Source organism: Lipophrys pholis, assembly GCF_963383615.2.
Source record: "Lipophrys pholis genome assembly, chromosome: 4".
Classification (NCBI taxonomy): domain Eukaryota; kingdom Metazoa; phylum Chordata; class Actinopteri; order Blenniiformes; family Blenniidae; genus Lipophrys; species Lipophrys pholis.
Window position 1 is genome coordinate 33,272,244 of NC_137637.1, and position 22,055 is coordinate 33,294,298.

The 22,055-nt window shown below is 41.1% G+C and overlaps 1 protein-coding gene across 7 annotated transcripts in view; it reads left to right on the forward strand.

Moving 5' to 3' along the window:
- Window positions 1-1,601: 1,601 nt before the first annotated feature.
- atp2b2 (ATPase plasma membrane Ca2+ transporting 2) overlaps window positions 1,602-22,055 on the forward strand; it is a gene marked incomplete at its 3' end in the record, with an annotated part of 86,891 nt that continues 66,437 nt past the window's right edge. For 5 of the 7 annotated variants that reach the window (XM_080461183.1, XM_080461184.1, XM_080461186.1 and 2 more), the window contains exon 1: window positions 1,605-2,350. In XM_080461183.1, the coding sequence (XP_080317309.1) occupies window positions 2,152-2,350 (199 nt within the window). In that variant the 5' untranslated portion in view covers window positions 1,605-2,151. Of the gene's footprint in view, window positions 2,351-22,055 lie in introns of all 7 variants that reach the window. The other 2 variants (XM_080461181.1, XM_080461182.1) reach the window with 1 other exon arrangement.

Consider the following 22,055-nt stretch of genomic DNA (forward strand, 5'->3'; position numbering starts at 1 on the left):
GTTTAATTAAAATCGGCTTAATGTTGAGATCTTTGTTGTAGCTACAACAAAGAAAAACTTTGAAGTTTAAACTTAAAGGTGAATCTGGGTTGTATGTTGCCTCTGAACATGCTGATGATTGTAGCACCTTGTGCTTCAGCAAATCACTAATATGTAACGTATGATATATATTTTTTTCCCAATCTCCTGTCACATGAATGACATTTTAATCTTGAATGTTCATATTAAATGTGTTAGAAATTGAGGTCAGCTGCTTCCATGAGAGTATTTAAGCTAAAGATGATTTTCATTTAGCTGCACGGTGTTGTGGTGATTGTCACTCCTGCAGGTGAGGTTCCCCGGTTCGAGTCCAGGTTGGGTTTGATTTTTGTAGAGTTCTGAGGTTGCGTTTTGATGTACTGTTGAACTCTTGAGGGTGCAACCCGCCTTGTCCTAAAGTCAGCTTGGATCAGACCCACATGACCCACAATTGGCTAGACTTGGTGGATATGACATGGATGGATTGATTGTTGTGAGAGCTCAAGTTGCATGAGGTGATGTCAAATTACACATTGCGGTCAAACAAGAGGTGCCTTAAATAGAGAGAATTGGTGTGTAGTTGACAGAATGGATACAGAAGCGTTTAGTGTTTGAAGGTTCTCCTTTTAATATAAACAACATACAAATCTTGCCTTTGCTCTTTGTGGGTTAACTGTTTGAATGAAGCTACACCATATGTGTGATCTGATGCTAAATATCTAGATTTCCAGTTGTAGTTTCTTCTGGCTTTTAGCCTTAATACCCACGTTTTCTTGTCTGACTATCAACATGTATGAGCTGTTCGCTGCCGTCAAACGTCCTATGACCTTGATTCAGCAAATGGCAGTCTCCCCCTGCAGCTGGCACTGCAGCCAAGCGTACCTGTGAAAGTTGAGGCGACGGGAATTAATTTCAAAGCAAAGCTTTTCAGGACGGCAGGCGCGGAGGAATGCATAAGAGAGATGGAGCGACTGCATAGGGGATGTCACTTACTGTAGAATGAGAAGGAAGGAGTGGTGGTGAGAGAGCGGCTCAGCCCATCCTCCCCGTGACAGCGCAGCGTTGCATTCTGCCTCTCCGTTCTGTCGTCAGAGCAGCCCCAGCCTCCCACCCGCACACACCTCCTCTCCGCTCTGCACCAGAAAGGACCGTTCTCTGCTCTGTCTCTTTCGTACCCCCCCTCCTCTCTTTCTCTCTTTCTGTCAGTCCGTGTGTCCTCAGAATGAGGTTAGCAGCAGCAGCAGGAGAAGATAGAGACAGCAGAGGCAGAGTTACTGCAGCAGCCCGGAGAGGCTGTCCTTCAGCCGTGCACCATCTACAGCTGCATTCACCCCTGTCCTGAGAAGGCATTGCTGATCCCGGTGCTCTCCTTCTGTGTCTCTCCCTCCCTGCTCCTCCCTCACCTTCTGTCCTCTCTGAATTCATCTCTTGAATTCGCCCCTCTCTCTCTCTCTCTCTCTCTCTCTCTCTCTCTCTCTCTCTCGCTCTCTCTCTCTCTTGCTCGCTCGCTCTCTCTCTCTCTCTCTCTCACTCTCTCTCTCTCTCTCTCTCTCTCTCTCTCTCCCTCTCTCTCTCTCTGTAGCAGTGATGGGGAAGACCACCATGTAGAGACAGAGTGGCAGCGGAGGCAACAGCAGAAAAGCAGCAATGGGAAGCCACACATGGAGCGGGTCTGGACTGCAGCCGTGGTGAGCCTGAGACCGCCGGGACTTGCACCCACCATCATTGCCCTACTCAGGAGCTGACCACTGGGGCTGTCCAACGCTTACCTGGATGCTCCCCACTTCTGTTCTGTCATCCTCTCCTCTCCTCCTTCTCTGCTGCTCTCTATGCTCTTCTTCTGTTTCTCCTCTTTGATGGCCGAAGTCTGTCTGTCCTGAAGCAGAGAAGCAGCTCATCAATTTATCTTCTTGGATTTTTTCTCCTTTTTGATCAGTCTACTCACCTGCGAGAGGTTTTCTTCTCCCCTCCCCTCTCTCATTTTTGGTTGCTGTTGCCTGCTTGATACCTATTTTGGATTTTTTTTTTTCTCCTTTGGACGAGACTGAGCTCTGTTTTTGAGCTTTTTTTCTTCTTTTTTTGATCTATAAGCAATAACAAACACTAATCTAACTGACTTTACAAGCTGCCATCATGGGGGACATGACGAACAGCGATTTTTATGCCAAGAACCAAAGAAACGAGGACAACCATGCGGCGGGCTTCGGCTGCTCGGTCATGGAGCTGCGCTCGTTGATGGAGCTGCGTGGCTCAGAGGCGGTGGTCAAGCTCCAGGAGGACTACGGGGGAGTCGAGGGACTGTGCAAACGACTGAGAACCTCACCTACAGAAGGTAAGTCCCCGTGCTTGTCTGCGTATGTGTGTGTGTCGGGTGTGTGTGTGTGTGTGTGTGTGTGTGTGTGTGTGTGTGTGTGTGTGTGTGTGTGTGTGTGTGTGTGTGTGTGTGTGTGTGCGGTGGTGGGGGGGTGTAAGTGAAGATCCGTGTCCTGCTGTGTGCTGTATGAAACACCCTCTCTATCCTTTTTTTCTCTCTCTCTCTCTCTTTGTAAAAAAAGAATGCACATGATACACCGGCTTCTTTGGCTGTAATGTCAGTGAGAGAAGCAGAGACGTGCGGGAAGCCTGTAAATCTGGAGAAATGCGTAAGCACAGCATCAGAACAGTTCGCAGGGGAGGGAGTCCCGTTTGAGGGGCACTAATGAAAATTCTCCTCAGCCAGCTAGTGTTAGACCTGTTTAGTATGAACAGCAATCTCTCTGGACAGTTTAGCCCGCCCCCCTCTCTCTCTCTCTCTCTCTCTCTCTCTCTCTCTCTCTCTCTCTCGCTCGCTCTCTCTCTCTCTTTCCCTCTCTCTCTGGCTCCCCCCTCCCCGCGGTCCCCCGCCGTCCCCCACCCTGCCCTGTCATCTTTTAGTTCAGCCAATCAGCTGGAGCCTCATTAAGCAGCAGGTCGCAGGACAGGTTTTTGGGCCACGTGGGATGAGTGGTGGCATCTGCAAATGTGGACCGAATCAAACCACATATTCATAATTTTTTCATTTGAATCAGTTTCAATTCAACCATTTGGATAAACATATTTGCTTCATTTGCAAGAAAGATGATTATCTGGTATAGGGTTGCATGCGCTATATTCTTCAACCAAAAGATTTTCGACAAAGATGATGTTAAAAAAAAAACCCTCCATAGGTTATGAAGATGTCAGCCCAGGCTCCTACTTAAAATTACTCTCATGTACATATTAAAAACACACCTACGTTCGCTTTGTCATGATACCCCCTTTAGCACATTCAAATAACACAAACGTATTGTTCAAATATGTGATGCATTTCCTGTCTCCACATTTCATTAAGGAAGGAGTTTTGTTGCTACATCGACAACAAGCACACAAACTGGATCTCCCTTCTAGCAACTACACCTGCGTATTGAATATTTATCACGGCGCTGAAATCTTCTTACTCGGCTGACGTTGGGGTCACTGATCAGTATTAATGCTGTGTGACCTCTGTGACATCAGAGGAACCCTGTAACCCTATAGGCTGATCGTTAGAGGAGATACTGTTTCCAGGCCAGGTTATGGCGATGCCACCGGCAAAACAAGTAGACTCAATACAATTAGTGCATTTTTCACCAAATGGTGAGCAAAAATGATTGATTGGAGAATAAAAAATAGGATTGGGGAAAAGAAAGTGCACTGGGAATCGGTTCTCTACCATGCATACGCACCAAGAAAGTCGTTTACCCCCATGTTGTCTTGTAGGTGACTGAGCGGTGAAGAGCTAGCGTTTCCCTCAGGCAGCCAGCAGGTGAATATCATGAGTCATTCAGAGGCCAGATGGGTTGTCAGCCTAAGACTTTATTTCCAAGAGGGAGCAGCAATAAGCAGCTTGGCGTATGACCCGCTCTTCTTGAGATGGGAAACAAGACCGTTGTTGTTGGATGCTGACAGTACAACTCTTTACTCAAGAGACGGTGGAGAGCTGCAGCACATCAGAGAGTCCTTCTGAGTGGGGAGCAAGGAATTGCAAAACAGCGCCCAGAGCGCAGCCGTTCCTCCAGGGTCGAGAGGTTGGAGAGGTGCTCGGGGCTCTGCTCGTCTTTGATGCCATGAGAAAGAGAGAGTGGGAAGGTACTTAGTCAGAACTCTGTTCGAGAGGAGAAGAAAACACACAACATAACTGTGCCAAGCGTTCGGGTTGGGTTAGTAATTTCTGTAAAGTTGGATAAAGAGATTAAAAAACAACCGTCCGTCCAACCATCCATCCATTCATCTTTGGATTGTGAAGAAACCTGAGGAAACACATTTTCATCAAAAGACACCAACGAATTTAAACCAGAACCTTTCTTTCTGTGACACAACGGAACTCCACCACTGCGTCAACCTCTGCATCAGTAAAACATAAATCAATATATTCATTACAAAACAGTGAGCGTTGTCCTTCGCTGTTTCTGAAATAATGTCTGCAATGTTACTCGAACACTGGAATGAAACGGAACTCAAACTAGCGATAAAACAACAGCCCTAATATTAGAATTTCATTTTCCTGTCTCATGCCTTTCATAATTAGAAGAATCACATTTTATTAGCACTCTAATTACTAATCCACAATCACAGCCTACAGACGTGCCGTAAAACTACTATTAAAGTAATTAAACTTGTGTATTAAAAAAACAACAACAACAAATGTATTAATTAAAGTCATGTTTTCGGACGCAGGAAATCTAATTTTACAGAACATTTTGCTAATATTGTTTGCACAGTATCTCCTATGTAAGCTTGATTATCTAAAAGCTTTTAATCGTTATTATATATTCTAGGACAGGGGTGTCAAACAAGAGGTCCGTGGACCAAAACCGGCCTGCAAAAGAGACGTCAATCCTTCAATAGTGGACACAATAGTGGTGCTGTTATGAAAGATAGTAAACTAACATCAGCCTCAAAGCCATGGTGTCAGGGTGAGTTTGTATAAACACGCATAATGCAACAGCGACAGGAGAAGTTTTTTTTTTTTTTTTACATTTCACTGTATTTTACACCAGAAGGTTTCATTAAAATTGGATTTATGTTGAGATTGTAGTCATTTTTTGTAGTAATTGTTAAGGTTTTGTGACAATATAGACATTTTCATCATGTATACTCTGCGCCACAACAAAGAAAAACTTTAAACTTTAAGTTGAAATGTTATTATTACATAATACACAATACATCTGATTAAACCTTTGAAAGGATAAATTAAAGGAACATCTGCAGCTTGTTCATCCTTTCTTGGCTGTTCATACTGATATTAAATAGGATCATTGTGTAAAATTATAGTTCCTGCTGGATGATGTAACAATAAGAAAAAGAGCAGAAGGAATGAAAAAGCTCCTCTGAGGAGCAGTAAAGAATGTACATAAAATGTAAATTAAATGTTCTGATGACTGCAATACTCCAAATACTACAATCTCAAATGTGAATTGTTATTTTATGTGAGTACCCTTTTATTGGATTTTTTATTTTTTTTTACCCCATTTCTTGTTTAGTCCTTTGTTGAACCTAAGGCGTTTACATATCTTAAAATATTTAATTGCTAGTTTCATTACATAATTTTATTTATCGAAGGTGCAGCTGACGTATCCTCTCATCTCATGGTTCTAATGATTAATTTAGGTAAATTAATCATTTTTCCCTCGGTGGGACAGTGACTAAATTGGCCCTGAGTAACGGTATCTTGTACCGTTTGCATCAATGATCCCTGCGGTTTCTGTGTTTATGCCGTGTGGGCCCCCCCGTGCCGTGTGGTTCTTCCACAGAACATATGTTACCTCAGAAATGTGATCATGGTAATCATCCTTTAAGGTATTCTGCAGAGCTTGCTGTCATCATGTGTAGCTTGTGTAATATGTATGGGTCCCAGGGGCCTGTGTTTGATGGTGGGAGGCCCTGGGCATGGTTGACCTATTACCCTTGTATACGGTTGCCTATACCAATTTGTTTCACATGATACTAACAGTTCATGAAACGCTATCGTGCATCTTGCAGCATAAACGCATATCGGCTCGCTAGGCATTACCAGTGAAGAAATGTTACTCCACACAACATGTACGTCAACACACTTTTTTGCTGCACTGCACACATAAACAACTGTAAGACGAGGAAGTTCAAGAAGATTTGGAAGAGTAATAACAGATTAAAGACTATAAAAGTATAAACTGCAAACACTGCATTCAAACTATGCCCGTTTAAAGAATGTTTTTGGGGATTGTTCTGAATTGAATGTAACATAATGGGATTCTCTGTTTCTTGTCGCTCTCGATGGCAACGGTTTCTTGCACCATGCCTGCACCCCGGGGATGTAGTTACATGTGCGTTGCCTTGTAGGTGACCGTGGGGTGACCAGCTAGCCTTTCTGAATGGCACGAGCCACGCAGGGGCCAGATCGGCTGTCAGACTGCAGCTTACAGTTTCAGAGCAGGGAAGCTCAGGATGTCACCTGCTGCTCTCAGGGTGAACGAAATGACAAAGGGCGGGTGTTGACGATACACCTTGATTCTCCCAGGAGACGGTAGAAAGCTGCAGCACATCAATGGGACCTCCGACCGAGGTAGCAGGAACATGTGAAATGGCCTTCAGCCTTTCCTCGAGGGCTGAGAGGATGAAGAGGTGCTCATGGTGTGGGTGGTCTTTGAGGAATGGAGCGTAGCTTCACAGAAGACTAAAGGTGGATGTCGGTACGTGAGGCCAATTTGAAAAGGAGAAGGACATGGAGATTTTACATATAACAGTGGAGTGACGCACGGTATGGAGGGAGATGAAGGAGATGACGTGGTGACGGCACTGATGGGCAGCTGGAACACATCACCGCATGTTCACGCTAACATTTATATGGACTAGAATACGATGGCTTTATTGTCATCATACATGGGGGCATGACGGAAACATAAATAGCCGCGACTGGACAGTGTATTGATAAGCCCGATTTAAAAACAATGAATAATGAATGTTAAAAATTTCAAACATATGCAGTAAGAGGCAAGATACTGTATGTACAGTACAGTGTGGGAGGGAATGAAATTCAATTCAATTCATTCAATTAAATAGAATAAACTTGGGCAGGATATTGCACCTAAGCACCATCAAATTCATTAAAAGTGACACAATGCTTTGCTATTTTCAGTTCCGTAGTTTGATGGATCATATGATCAGTTACCAGATAGGTAGCTACTCTCTTGTGATACCCCCTGCAAAAAAAAAACAACAACAAAACAAACAAACCACCCAGCTGTAGCTCTAAAAATGTTGTAGGGGTGTATAACAATATCAATACACCAAAATATTGCAATATTTTATGCTGCTATAACATAGAAATAAAGAAATTATCAATAAATAATTTTGGCAGTGAAAGTGATTTTGTATTTATTTAAGCATCCAATATTCAGCTAGAAAATCGATTTATTGCCTTTATTTTATTCCGAAGATCTGAATCACTAAAGACAATACAAGAAACAGGAAGAGCGGGAAAAAAACAATGAAAGAAAAAATCCCAACAAAACTGGAAAAAAACTGATAATCAGACGTACTCGCTCGCCCTTCTTCAGTGAGATCTCGCAGAACAGTCTTAATGCCAAAGGTAAATACTCAGGAAATACAATAAGATCTGCACACACAGTGAGATGCAATATCGATATAAAGCTGTTGTATAACCTGAAAGGTGTCAGAGCCTCTCAGCCAACTGAGCTGTAAAATACAAATAAAAAAAATAGGTGTTTAGGGGAAAAAAAAGCAAAATCTTTACTTTATGTTTTTTTCAGGGTAAAGCGAGATAACTCTAAATACAAATAGATAAAGCAGTAAAACTGAAACGCTGAAGTTTTTCTCCTTTAATATCATAAAACCGGTGAGAATTGACAGTTTTATGTTGACTCCAGCTTTCCGTTAACTTTTCTTTTCTGTTCCCTCGGCACCTTATTTCAGTTTCTGTGTTACACTCAGCTGTCTTCAGCCTCTCCAAACAGGTTTTAGACTCTTTTTTTTCTATGTTTTATTTTGTGGCAATGACGAGACGTTGGATCATTTGAAAAAGACAAATAATGTAATTTCTGTTTATTTAAACTGGCTCTTGGCTATTTGCTAAAAATTGACATTAACATCGATTACAGCGACTTTAATATAAATCCTGTTTCTTTCTCTTTCTGCACCTGTTGCTCACATCGTCTTGTTTGAATCTTCTCACTTCCTGCCAGATTTTGTACCTCCCATTTTCTCGTTGCTATCCCCTCCAGGCCTGCCCCTCATCAACCCAGCCGCCTGCCCTTCATCTCTCTCTCTCTCTCTCTCTCTCTCTCTCTCTCTCTCTCTCTCTCTCTCTCTCTCTCTCTTGCTCGCTTCTGTTCCCATTTCTATTTAAGTAAACTGGTTGGTTGCGGGTATCCCAGTGGGCCAGTGTACAGCGTAGCCTAAATAGACCTGCTCCACATCGATAACCTTCATCATGTTTCTCTTTTACACTCATTTCCTTTATTCAGCCAACAACGATGTAGCATTAATCTGTAGAGTTTCTAAACGTTGCAGTTCTGATTCGAGTTTTGACTTGTCCTGTTCCATCCGTCTTCTCTACTGTTATCCAACCAAAGGTCGCAGGGCACTGGAGCGCGACTCCAGCTGTCTGCGTGTGACAGCAGGATACAACAATTACCCTTCATGGTCACCATTGGTGTGTGAGTGTATGAGCCAATAGGTGGAAGTGACGGGTTGTGTTAAGTTTCATTGAGACTCTATAAGTTAGTAAAGTCCATTTGCAGCAACTTGTGACTTACTTATTTCAGTATTATTTAAAAAAAAAAAAGCTTACAGCGACAATTGAGGGAAGCTCTAAGATTTCTAGAGCGCAAAAGCTAGATTCACGACTCAGTCCTTAAAAAACAGTTTTACTTTTTCTAGTGTCCTCATAATAAAGTTTAGAGATTCTTTGGAATGGGATTATTTCATGCAGGGGTTTCAAATCCGCCAACCCACCAAACAAATGGTTCAAATTTCAAAGAAAACAGATTTATTTATTTTTTTGTTTTAAACACATTTCTAAAGACTAGCAGACACAACACAACCCAACACTGACTCAAGCTGAGATATCGGTGAAGCTGCTATGAAAAAGCGAGCAAACTTGCATTAGACTCAAAGCCATGTTGTTAGAATGAGTTTTCAAAAACATGCATAATGCAACAGCTGTAGGAGAATCTGCTTTTTCACTGTGTTTAGCACCATTCAAAGTGTGTTGACGTTGAGATTATAGTAATTTCCACTGTTTGGTTTTGCACCATTTTCTTCACATATACGCTACACCACAACAAAGAAAAAAGTCTAAATATAAAGGTCATGATAGTGTTTTACCTCTCAAGATAAAACTGGGCTGTATGTGGCTCCTCGACTAATATATGTTTGGCACCCCTGCTTTAGCAAATGGTTTGGGAAAATCCACTCGTGCACAGCGAGAACATGCAAACTCCACACCAGGAGGCCCCTCAAACTACTCTGAGGGGCTAATAGTTACACTACTTTCTCTCCCATTTAAAACTGGAAATCAATTGTGTAGGATTGTTTGACAAAATGGGTAAGATCTGAGTTTGCAATCGGAGAATCCGGTAAAAGAAAAAAAAAAAAAAAAGCTCAAGTGGCTTTTTGCCAAAAGAACCAGAGCTCGGCTAAATATCCAGGTGGCCTACTAAAGTACGTCATGACTGCGGCACTTTATACTCTTTGAACAGTGGAGAAATGTGGCTTTGCAGAAATGCAGGTGACTATCAGTTAAGGACGGATCCCAGAGGGGGAGCGCTCCTGCACCGTCTTCGTGACAGTAGTGACAGTGGTGGATGGTGGCCAGATTCCCCAGGAGAGAAGCCTGCTCGTGGTTCTTGAGTAAACACTTGCGTCGAAGTGAGTGCAACCTTGACTTATACACCAGAATGTGTTTATAGACCATGTACACATCATCAGCAGACTCTGAATGCCTCCACACACGGGTGCAGGCGTCATCCTGCCTTGCACTCATGTGTTTGATTGCGAAGGAAAAAAAAATAAAAAATGACTGGCATGTTTGCATCCATTTTGTTTCAGTGACATTGCCCCTGATGTCAAGGACACAGAGAGGGAAGCGTCTGGCTGACAGAAACCGGAGACACGAGAAAGATTGACTTGCCACTGTAGAAAAGAATAAGATTAGATAGAGGAAGGATGTTTGCCTGCCATAAAATGCCTATAAAATAATCCTATGGAGTCGACGTGCGATCACATAAACACTGTACTATGCCGCTGTTTCTCTTTTATTTCCTCCACAGTATAATCCCACCGTCTATATTTAGCACTGTCATCTTGATCAAACCTTTCTGAATCCTGAGCATAAGAAAAGTATTTGGCCCACTCATCTGCCATCCACCAGTTTTCTCACCTTCGCTCCATTTTCTCTCCTTTCCCAGACTGCACACTTCAGTTCGCTCAATCGCTCTACCTGCTCTTCCATTTTATCTCCTTTCTTTCTCGTTCTTCCTCATTCACACCCATCTTGGTTCTGTTTTTTTTTCTCCCCTTACTAATCTGTTTTTATCCCGTCTGTGAAACAGTCTGCATTCCCACACACACGTGCACATTTTTTCTCTTCTTTCTTTAACCCCATTTTTTTACCTTCTCCACCATTCTTCTCGCCTGTCTCGCCCCCCCCCCCCCCTCTCTCTCTCTATTTCTCTCTATCTCCCTCCATCCCACCCTCCCTCCCTGATGATCATACTAATCACGTCTTCCAGTCGCAGCACCACGAGCGCGTTCCCCTCTGACGCAGTCTATTTAATCTCTGTCCCACAAGGGATCTCTCACATGGAGCTGCCGTCGCTTTAATAAGGACAATTTCTCCTGCTCTGCAAGTCCTCTGCACCTCCTCCCCTCCTCTTATATCTGCCCTCCCCCTCTCCTGCCTTCCCCTTGTGGCTCTGTAAAAAGGCTGGAAGAGGTAGAAAAGGGAGAGAGAATGAAATAGGAGGCAGCGAAAGAAGGGCGAGAGGGAGAGTGATGGCTCTCAGAGGACAGATTATAAATGATACACAGCCATTTTGCTCTTTGAGGAGGCGAAACCACACTGTGCGTGCACGCACACCCACGCACACACTCACACGCACACCTTTATGCACACAGCTACTCACACAGGTGTTCTTCTTCTGCAGTGTAGTAGCAATGACCTTGAGGCAGCAGCTCGGAGTGAATCACTGCAATCGTACTCAATATGCAACATTAGGAAGATTTACCAGGGAGGGAATGTGCTGTTTTAAATAGTGGTGCATGAAAGCATGTCTAAAATAAGTTTTCATTATTGGTTTAGCCAATGAGAGATCTATCTATCTATCTATCTATCTATCTATCTATCTATCTATCTATCTATCCATCTATCTATCTTTAACAATACACAATGTCTTACATGCACAATGTTTGTATGGGTTTCAGGCACATCTTTCCAAAACAAAAGCATGCTTTTGAAGCTAATTTATGACTCCAAATTGCTCATAGCGTTGAGTGTGTGTGTGTGTGTGTGTGTGTGTGTGTGTGTGTGTGTGTGTGTGTGTGTGTGTGTGTGTGTGTGTGTGTGTGTGTGTGTGTGTGTGTGTAACCTGCCTTCAGCCATAGTCAGCTGAGATCGGGCTCCAGCACTCTGCATCTCTAAATCGGATAAAGCAGTTTCGGGTACGGATTGATGTACGATCTCTACAGCCTATACAGTACAATTGTGTATTTCAAGATATCAGATTAAAGTAAAGTGTGATACTTCCTTTAGATTATCAGTGATGTCCACCTAAATCATTTCCTTTTAAGAACATTGAGGATATCCTTTCAAGGATTTATTTTCACGTTGTTACTTCAAGATGCAAGATAGATACCTAGAACACAAAATATTCAGTGAACATATAATATTAAGCTGTAAGCATCACATTCTCTTATTGCGAGTCCTGTCTGTACATTGCATATGTGCTAACTGATGGCAAAAAACACAAATACCATTTCGACCAATACACAAACATGGACCTAAACGACAAAGTGGACAGCTTCAACAGGCAAAAGTTCCAGTTTCAAAAACTTCAAATAGCTTTATTGTTCTTGTGAAGTTCTTTGTAAGCGCTGACATTACAAATTTGTGTAAACGTTGTAATTCACTGCATTACCAGAAGATGATGAAATGCAGAAAAAAAAAATAATAATGGGTGAATGTTTCCTGTGGGTTTTATAGTGAAGTGTAATCACTCATCAGATGCGGAGGCTTTTCATATCACGGTTTGATTACCGTCTCTGGAGATGTACACTGTGGGCTGTTTTCCCAGACAGTGATTAAACATGGTCTTGGACTAAAACTGCATTTTTACACCCATTAGATATCTACTGAGAAACATCCCCCCTCTATAATTTGATGGGGATTTTTTGGGGTGGAAGTTTGTAAATTGGCTCGGGGTGTGTAAGTTAAGAGGATGCTGTGTCCAAAAAAAAAAACAACGCAGTACACATCAAATGAAAAGCAATTGTATTAGTTTTAACACAAATATGCAGACAGTCACTGTTACATCAACAATAAGTGATCTGATTTAAACTCCAATCGGGTTAAAATCGTGTCATGTAAATACTTTTGTCTGATTAAATGATGACAAACCAGTGTGATTTAATATCGGGAGACCTGAGTTAGGCAACAAACTATTTGAATGGATTTATTTCTGTCTTAGTTGTGAAGCAGGAAACCCGAGCTTGAGGAAACCTCTCAGACAGACTGATATGAGTGTGCAGATGCTGGACATGGCCAGCAGTGAAGTCAACCGTCCCAAGAGATGCCTGACTAAATTAAGTGAGGAGATGCCAAAAAAATAAAAAATAAACCAGAGTCTGCTGGCCTGCCCCCCCTTGGAGCCTGCTGACTCACTTTAGTTTACAGTATATCTGTGTGAGTGCATCACATAGTGTACAGAAATGATGACTCCACATCGGAAACGGACTATAAATCAACCCAGTGCTGAAAAAACATAGTTAACCCCTTATATACTGTTAATTCTACAATGACCAGGTCACTTTTGACCTGAGCTAATGTTAACCTCATCGTAGCAACAGATCTATTTAGAACATATGAGTTGTCAATCTGACATTAATAAATGGATGATTAATCCTGAGTGAAACCTTTCATAAGCTGAGAAACAGTTTTTGGTTTTTATTTTTCAACACTGGTTTCTAAGGAGACACATCATTTTATAACACAGGAAAAAACAGTTTTGCCGAAGAAAACAATACTTAACAGTTGAATGTCAAATTTTAGCACTGCTGAGCCACTTTTTCTGTCTTGATTTGATGCATTTGGTGTATCCAAAATCTATCTCAACAGTTACAGGAAAAAGCCTTAGATCTCAGGTTTTTTGTTCACAATTTCTATAGTTTTATTCCACAAATATTGCGAGACCACATAATCTTATATTCATAAAGATGTTTAGTTTGGATTTAATAGAGTTGTACTTACATTATTAAAAATAGAAGTTAAATCTTTTTCTCTTTCTTCCCTGGCATTTTATATTCTTTTCTGAATTTGGCACCAGCCTCACATTATGTGTTCATAATTCCTGGTGTAGTTTGGATTTGGCACTCCGGTCCGGTTTGCTTGGTGCCTCACACTGACATTCTCTAAAAGATGTCAACTGCATGTATGTTGGACAAATACTGTGACGTACACCTTCCGCTGTGTGCTGAGCTTATGGTAAATCAATGCATTTGGGATAATTGTGGAGGGGATTTACCCGCTAAGAAATCACTCCAAAAAAAAAGTCTGTTTCATGATTCACATTTGACTGAAATGCTCTAATGCAGGAAACATACCAGGGTTTGTTTAAAGCCAACCAAACGTGACAAGTGATTGCAACCGTCCACCTCCAGCCTGTTTAGAGGTGAAAAAAGGGCCTTTTCACCTCCAGTTGAACAACCTTCCTAATGTCGAAGACTGTCCGAAAACGTGTCCTCAGATTAGTGATTTGCTTAAAAATTCAGTGCCAGAGCACTCCTCCGTCCGAGGTCGCTGTCGTTTATCTACATTCACCTCTTGTCCTGGGAAATGTCCCGAACCTAAAGCGGCTGGTGGAAGCCGGGGATATGGATCGCGAGCTGACAGACACGACAGTGAATTTAGCTGGATATGCAGAGTCCGGGCCTATAACCGTCTTGTTTCTCTCCATGTCAGCTCTTTTTTTCCTGAGCTGACCTCTTCTCCTCTCTTTTTCTTCTCCCGCTGTGAGGCAGAACGAGCGTGTTGCTGCTGCCGCTGCCAATGCAGACAGACAGCGTTTCCTTCTCAAGGGCACATAAACAGATCCAGTCTTGAACCACATCCAGCCCTGCCTTGCTCAAGGGCACAGAGCAGCTGCATCTCAACTTTGAATATCGTGTGGAATAATAATCCATGACAATCCAGCCACGATGGACGAGATGAACAAACGCATGAAGATGGAAAGTTGGAGTTTTTCCTTCTCTCAACCTTTAAAGTTAACCCCTCTGTGCCTTGCTCAGTGGCATAAAGGAAGCAGAGGCATTTATTCCTGCCTGAGGGGATGGGGATACAGAGATAGCCACACTTACCCAACGGGCATCAGATCAGAGCACAGAAATCAAACGCTTCCTGATGGGCAAACACATTATTTCAGCTTTTCATAATATTCCCCTCTTCTCTTGTGACGGCGTCAATTAGCTCCAACTGTTTAATCCAGTAAGTCCTTAAGAGACATGAAGCAACCATTTCAAACCAGTGTATGACTTTCCTTTTTGTTAAAATTATACATGATCATTTTATAAAACATTATACATTTTATTTATAATATTTTTATTTATTTATTTACCTTTTATAAATGTATATGTGAGATAATATGTATTAAAATTAATTAATAATATTGGACTTTAGTCAATTAAAGGTCTTTATCAAAGCAAGTGTCCCAATGGCTTTTAATGTGATTATATCTTTTTAGATTGAAATTCTGGCTACCTATGTAAAAATCGTCTTTATTGTCATTGGTAAAAACAATAAAATTGTAAGTGCCGTGCGTGCATGTGCCACAGTAAAAAATACATAAAAGGACATAGAAGGTTAAAAGAGAACAATAAGATGCATAATAAATTCTCAGATATGTAAAAGAAAATGTAGAAAAATGCTTAATAAAGCCACATGCAGTTGCAGGTCTTTGCTCTCTGGCAAACATTTTGTTGCAGTGCATGAAAGAGCTCTGCCCTCGGCCACTGGCCTTATATGAGCAGTCCAGAGTGGAAAAATCAATTACGTTGAATACAGCGCATCTGTTTAATGTCACAAACATTACAGTGGAGTCATCCATTTGTGAGGCAGATGGAGCATTTTGGATGGAGTTTCACGGGGCTCGGCCACAGAACAGTTCAATCAAATTGTAACTGTGGAGCGCGAAGGGAGGATCAATACTCTCCCAGCTTGCTCAGATGCAGTGACAGTAAGCCTCTGTTCATACCACTCTGCCTATCTATCTATCTATCTATCTATCTATCTATCTATCTATCTATCTATCTATCTATCGATCTATCGATCTATCTATCGATCAATATCTATATATCTACATATCTAATATCGTCCAGCATTGTTCTACCTTGAATTTCAAACAGCTGTTGACTCCTCCTCCTCGCTCAGCTTTGACCTAAACACTGCATTTTCTTCCACAGTTCAGATAACAAGGTTCCTCAGTACAGTGTGTTGATTTCCCTCACCTGTCATGACTATTTCATGACTGTCTCTGGTAGTTTGAATTTTAATAGCTGTCCCTATTGTGTCCGGAGCTTATCTGAGCCCCCGGGCGAAACCAGAGCCTGACACCCAGATGGGAGACAGCAGATAGACCACTGTCACTCTCCCTTTCAGCCTCTCGGCCCTGGATACTCTCTCTTTTCACTCCCCGGGGAGAGGAAGGGTTACCGACGAGTGTGTGTGTGTGTGTGTGTGTGTGTGTGTGTGTGTGTGTGTGTGTGTGTGTGTGTGTGTGTGTGTGTGTGTGTGTGTGTGTGTGTGTGTGTGTGTGTGTGTGTGTGTGGGTGTGTGTGTGTGTGTGTGGGTGTGTGTGTGTGTATGTACTCTGTGCGCGCCTGGCTAAAGCCACAGAAATGCTCGACAATTTTACGCAGCATTCTTCAAATTCACATTTCCTTTGTCAGAAGGCATTAGATTGCAACGAACATGTTTAAAACGCTGAAGTAAGTTATGATTGCAACTAGGATTAGGAAATGGGAATGTGCCATATGCTAATTTATAAGCGGATAGTCTTTAGCACTAAAAGTAGCTGTCAAAATCTTCTTACATGGCTGCACTCGCACATCAAACAGCCTTCAATAAATGGATTCACAGTCCGCTCACATGCGGGGAGGAGTGGGGAACAGATGTGTTTCTTCCATGTAGAAGGAAACAAGACCCAACAGAAAGCAGTTGTTTATTAGCAATATAAATGAGAACATGTTTCTATCAATAACTAGGAACACGGACTGGAAGCTGTATTGGTTATTAGGTATTAATAACATGTCTGGATAGAATGATGAAAGACGGATTAATGATGGAGGGAGGGCGTGGACAGGCAGATCAAATGTTTGACTGGGTAAATGAATGAATGGTTGAATAGTCTGAAATTACAGGATAAAGTTACTGAACCCGTTAAACTTTGCTCTTGTCAGTGAGCAGTTGTGTCTAAACTGGCTTGCACACATGCAGCATCTCTTTCTGACTCCCTCTCACACACACACACACACACACACACACACACACACACACACACACACACACACACACACACACACACACACACACACACACACACACACACACACACACACACACAGAGGCTGTAAACAGATGTCTCATTAATGTTGTGTCCACTTGGAGTGCAGTCACTCCAGCTAACGTTACAGTGTTTGAGGCTCAGATGGTGGAGCAGATACACTAAGTGACTAATAAATTCAGTCAGAGACTCATAATGACATTGTTTTTTTTTGTTTTTGTTTTTTTTTATTGGGAAAGCACATTTTGAGCAATTTGGGTTTTAGGTGTCTTGTCCAAGGATATTACCACTCATGTACAGGACAAGATGAGGGGGAAATCGAACTACAAACCATGAGATTAGAAGACAATCCAACTACTTACAGGACAGAGATACATTTCTCTTTTTTCGTTTTTCAATTATCCTTATTTATTTATTTATTTATTTATTTATTTATTTATTTATTTATTTATTTATTTATTCATTTATTTATTTATTTATTTATAAAACATCATGTCATATATGATATTTGCACTATTCCAGACTTATTCTCTGCATTTCATATCCAGGCTCATAAAGTAATATGGACTGCTTTTCATTCACCGGCAGAATATCATGGGATATTCTTAAATATCTGACCGGCATATCAGAGGTCGTTGCTCTAACCGTGATGCATCCCATCATTTCTGTGTGGATCACAGGTACTGTATGTGCAATCTCACTGCATCGTAGATCGATGAAATGAAGTGATATAATGCAACTAATTAATCTCTAAAGGAAATTCATTAACGCTGGAACAAAAAACTTTAGTTGATCATCAACTTTTGAAAAGATTCTTAATTGGCTATTGTTACATTTAACATAATTTATTTTAGATTCTATTATCATATTAATACCAGACAATAAATATGAATAATTTATTCAAAACAACTTTAGCCATCATAAATTAAATTTTCAACGCATGCAAGAAATTAGTATTTGTATTATTAAATATGTATAAAATATGGACACTGTACTGTACGGTACTGTAACATACCCATATTCGCTGTCAGTAAAGAAAAGCATTAATAGTGTATTTGAACAAAATTACAGATGTTCTGAAATTATCTAAAATATAAGTCAATGAAAATGAATCAGCTTCCATCAAACATTGAGTTTAAAATATACAAGAGCCACAAAATTGTTATTCATCAACTGAACAACAGAGAAGAAGAAAAAATGCAATTCAAAAGTGCCTGGGTCAAGTATTAAACCAGAGAGTGAAAAGTATATACAGTGAAAAAGTGGTTTATATGCTAAGCGTATGTCTGTGGAGCCTGTGGGACGCTGACCCTAAAGTTTGTGCCGCAGCTCATTCATGCTCAGAAATATCAGCGGTAAAGATCATGTGACCTTCGACAAAGTGGGAACCTGCTCCTCCGCCATGGAGAGAGGGACCTCTGTTAGGTTAGTGCTGAGTCTCCTGAGAACCTCTTCTCTTTCTGCCTCCACACAGTTCATAACACTACCTCCTAATAAACTAATACACTTTTGTATTGCTAAGGCATATTCAATACACGAGTTTAGATTTAGAGGTTATTATAACACTATTTCACCGGTCCGGCCCGCTCAAAATGAAGTTGGGGTGTACGTGACCCCTGAACTAAAATGAGTTTGGCTTTAGCTTTTATCTTTGTGCATTGGTGACATGCCTACTTGATAAATATAATCCATTTTGCAAATCATTTTTATTCCTACATTTAATGGAAAATAGCCCCCAACTTGTCTGTTTCAGTCCCCAGTGCTGCTCCAACCAGCCTCTGCCATATTCATGCTGGATTTTATGCAAAAGAAGTTTTCATCCTTCACCAGTTGCTTGTCTTTTTCTCCCCTTCTTGATATACCACCAGCCAAAAACGTTTCCCTGCAGGTGTAAATAAACCCTTAGGTATTTATATTCTGTGATATAATCTGCACGAACCAAAGAAACCGTTCAAGGTTTTGTGTTTTAATCGTAAGAAAAGGTCGTTTTTTATTGGATATTACATTTTTTTTTTTCTCCCCGTTGGAAATATAAAAGAAAGAAACTGCTAAAGTTCCATAACATAAAGACAATTGGATAAGGAACTTTTCTGTGCAATATCCACAGCTGAACCCTGAAGATTTTCTTCCATCTTATGTCACCATGCAATTTACACTTTTGCTGATATGTATTCTGATATGAACGTATGAAAACTAATTATCTGTTACCCTGTAGAGAGTGTGTGTGTGTGTGTGTGTGTGTGTGTGTGTGTGTGTGTGTGTGTGTGTGTGTGTGTGTGTGTGTGTGTGTGTGTGTGTGTGTGTGTGTGTGTGTGTGTGAGAGAGAGAGAGAGAGAGTGTGAGAGCTGTGAGTTGTGTTGTCTCACTCCACTCTGCCATTTCTCGCATGAGTCAGACTCACAGAGCACAATGCCTGACAGCAAAACTCACCCACTTGTACAGCTGCCTCCACAGACTCACACACACACACACACACACACACACACACACACACACACACACACACACACACACACACACACACACACACACACACACACACACACTTGCATATTTTATCTCTGGGCTTGGAACATACATTTCATTTTGGTTGTTGGGAGACTGTAAAAGCTCGTTCAACATTTAAACCTTTTGAGCTGAAGAGACATAATGTGATCATCTTCAGCCTCTCGCTGGCTGGATGGAAGACCTGCAACAGAAAATCACGTGTGGTCAATTTTTCTCCCGTTGTCCAAGTCACACTCGAGTCAGCTTTATAAAATGTACATTAAAGTCCTGAAGAGGTCTGAAATTGATGGTTTGACATTTGAGGAAAAACACAAAGTCTGTTGCGTGTCCATTAGTTGCATGGCAACGAGGCCCTGAAATCGTCGGACGCATTTGTTGGTGAAATACTGAATCGGTGTTTTTTCTTTTATGATTGTGTAATCATACGGTGTGTTTTAAAGTTTGGATGAGACACACACTATATATAAAGATTAGCCAAACACTTTGACGTATACAGCATCTGCAATATCATTTTGTAATGTGAAAAACACGAGTACATTCAAACATTAATTGGTTGAAACTCTCAGAGGAGGGCTCATCCTGCAACACTTTGAAACATCCTGAATGAAAACCCACAGGAAGTATTCATATTAAGACTGACTGCCCTATTTTAACGGTCTTGAGAGGCTTCAGCAACGGGGGGATTGTTAAGAAGAAGCAACACAAACATCCACATCCCTCAGTTTATTTCAGCATCGATGCAAACCGGCAACCAATAATCACTTAAAAAATGAATAAACCTTTTCATTTATTTATTTATTTTTTAACAGATGGACATATAAACATTGTATAATCATTGTATAATCATATTTTTCAGTGAGTTTAAGGCTTTATGTTTAAAATTGAGATGTTTTTATGACACTATTTTACTGGTCTGGCCCACTCAGGATGTAGTTCTAATGTTTGATACCTCTGATTTATTGGGTACATAAAGAATAATGGAGGTCCATAACTTTGTAAAGTGACAGTTGACAGTTGTCAAACCAGGAAATGTATTCCTGATTGAATAAATGTTCCTGGAGGCAGAACCACATGGCTACTAGCTCCAGACGTATTTCCCATTTTCCTTTGGATCATTTAGGACCATTCTGGGAATGCTAATATACTGAGGAAACTAGAAGCCCTGTTTGTTGTAATTCCACTTGGGAAACAAAACAAATTATGCGCATGTAAGGGTTTCTATGATGACCAGATGTAAAATCCAACATTGTTTGAGAAAATAATTTGTCACTGAAACATAATGCAATACATTTGAATTATGATAGAACATACAGCACAGGAGATAGTCTCCATTATAAATGAAAGATATCAGCTGTTTTTTTCTTAATTTGATGAAATACAAGTAGAGGGGCTTTGATTACCATGTTGTTGCACTCCATCTTATTTTAACCGTGTGTAAAGGTCAGGAAGGGGAAGAAATTGCTGGAGATGAAGCTCTGTGTGGTACAGCCATTGGGTTACCCAACAGTCTTGGGTCTTCGTTGCTTAGGCTGCAGAGGAGCAAGTCCAGGATCCAGACTATTCTATTAAGAAGCCATTAATTGCAGCAACACATTTTCAAAAAGGACCATGTTTATAAGGTTTGGCGTCGGCTCAAAAGTTTGGAATCCACCCAGAAGTGAGCAGATCAGTTTTGTGGAGGTTTTGAAAAGGATCGTTGTCACATTCTTGTTTGATGCAGAGCAGCTGGGCACTTTTTCCTGGATATTTTAATACAGTAAATAGTTCACGACTGGTGAAAGGTTTGAACTGCAGGCATGCTGATTCAGCACCTGGATTCTACAGTGTGTTGTTGTGATGGATGCAGTTTGTTGTTTACAGCCTTCGGCACTAATGCAACCCTATACTATCAAATATGCAAGGTTTAATAACAAGCTTCATGATCTCTTGAATCTTACTCCACGGGACACACTGTCCATAGTGTATAAAACAAATGTATATTTCTGATTTATCAGACAACAGAACAGTTCTCCGGTTGGTCTCAGACCTCGAGCGTCGGTTCAAACAACATGATAACATGTCTGGTTTGTGTTCCATGTCTTCTTCTTTGCATTATTCAATTTGCATTTGTGGATCATGTGGAGAAACATGTTTTTTTTTTGTTGTTTTTTTTAATGCAGAGCCGCCTGAGGGCCTAAACATCAGAGGCATTTATTATTGACTGTCAGCTTTGTCCATTGTGGACAGAGATTTCTCCTGATTCACTTAATTGTTTGATGTACTGGATGGTGGGAGCTTCAAAGTGTTTGCTATTTCACATTGAGGAGAGCATTTTACTGAAAAATGTACCTCAGTATTTTTGCTGGTTCACGGATTGTTGAAGCTCTAATTGACTATTAATTTTATGAAGCAGTATAGAAGATAGTTGGATGGATGGTTGGATGGATGAATCGGTACCTCTTACTGCTCCTGGATGTTAATAGACTGTTGTTGCGAGATGGAAAGCTAAGCAGGACAGTTCTATCTTTTTTGGGATGAGTAGGGCCGTCTAATTTCAAATGGGCTGATATTTTTCCTCAAAATGTAAAACATCTCACTTTTGACAGCTAAGATCTTGTAATGTGCATAAAATATAGGTCTATATTTATTGCAAAAAGCTCCTGTCGAACAGTGTCATGCGTATGTGAGCAAATGCACTGATACATACAGTACAGCCATGATGGGAAATTCATGGTGTCAAGA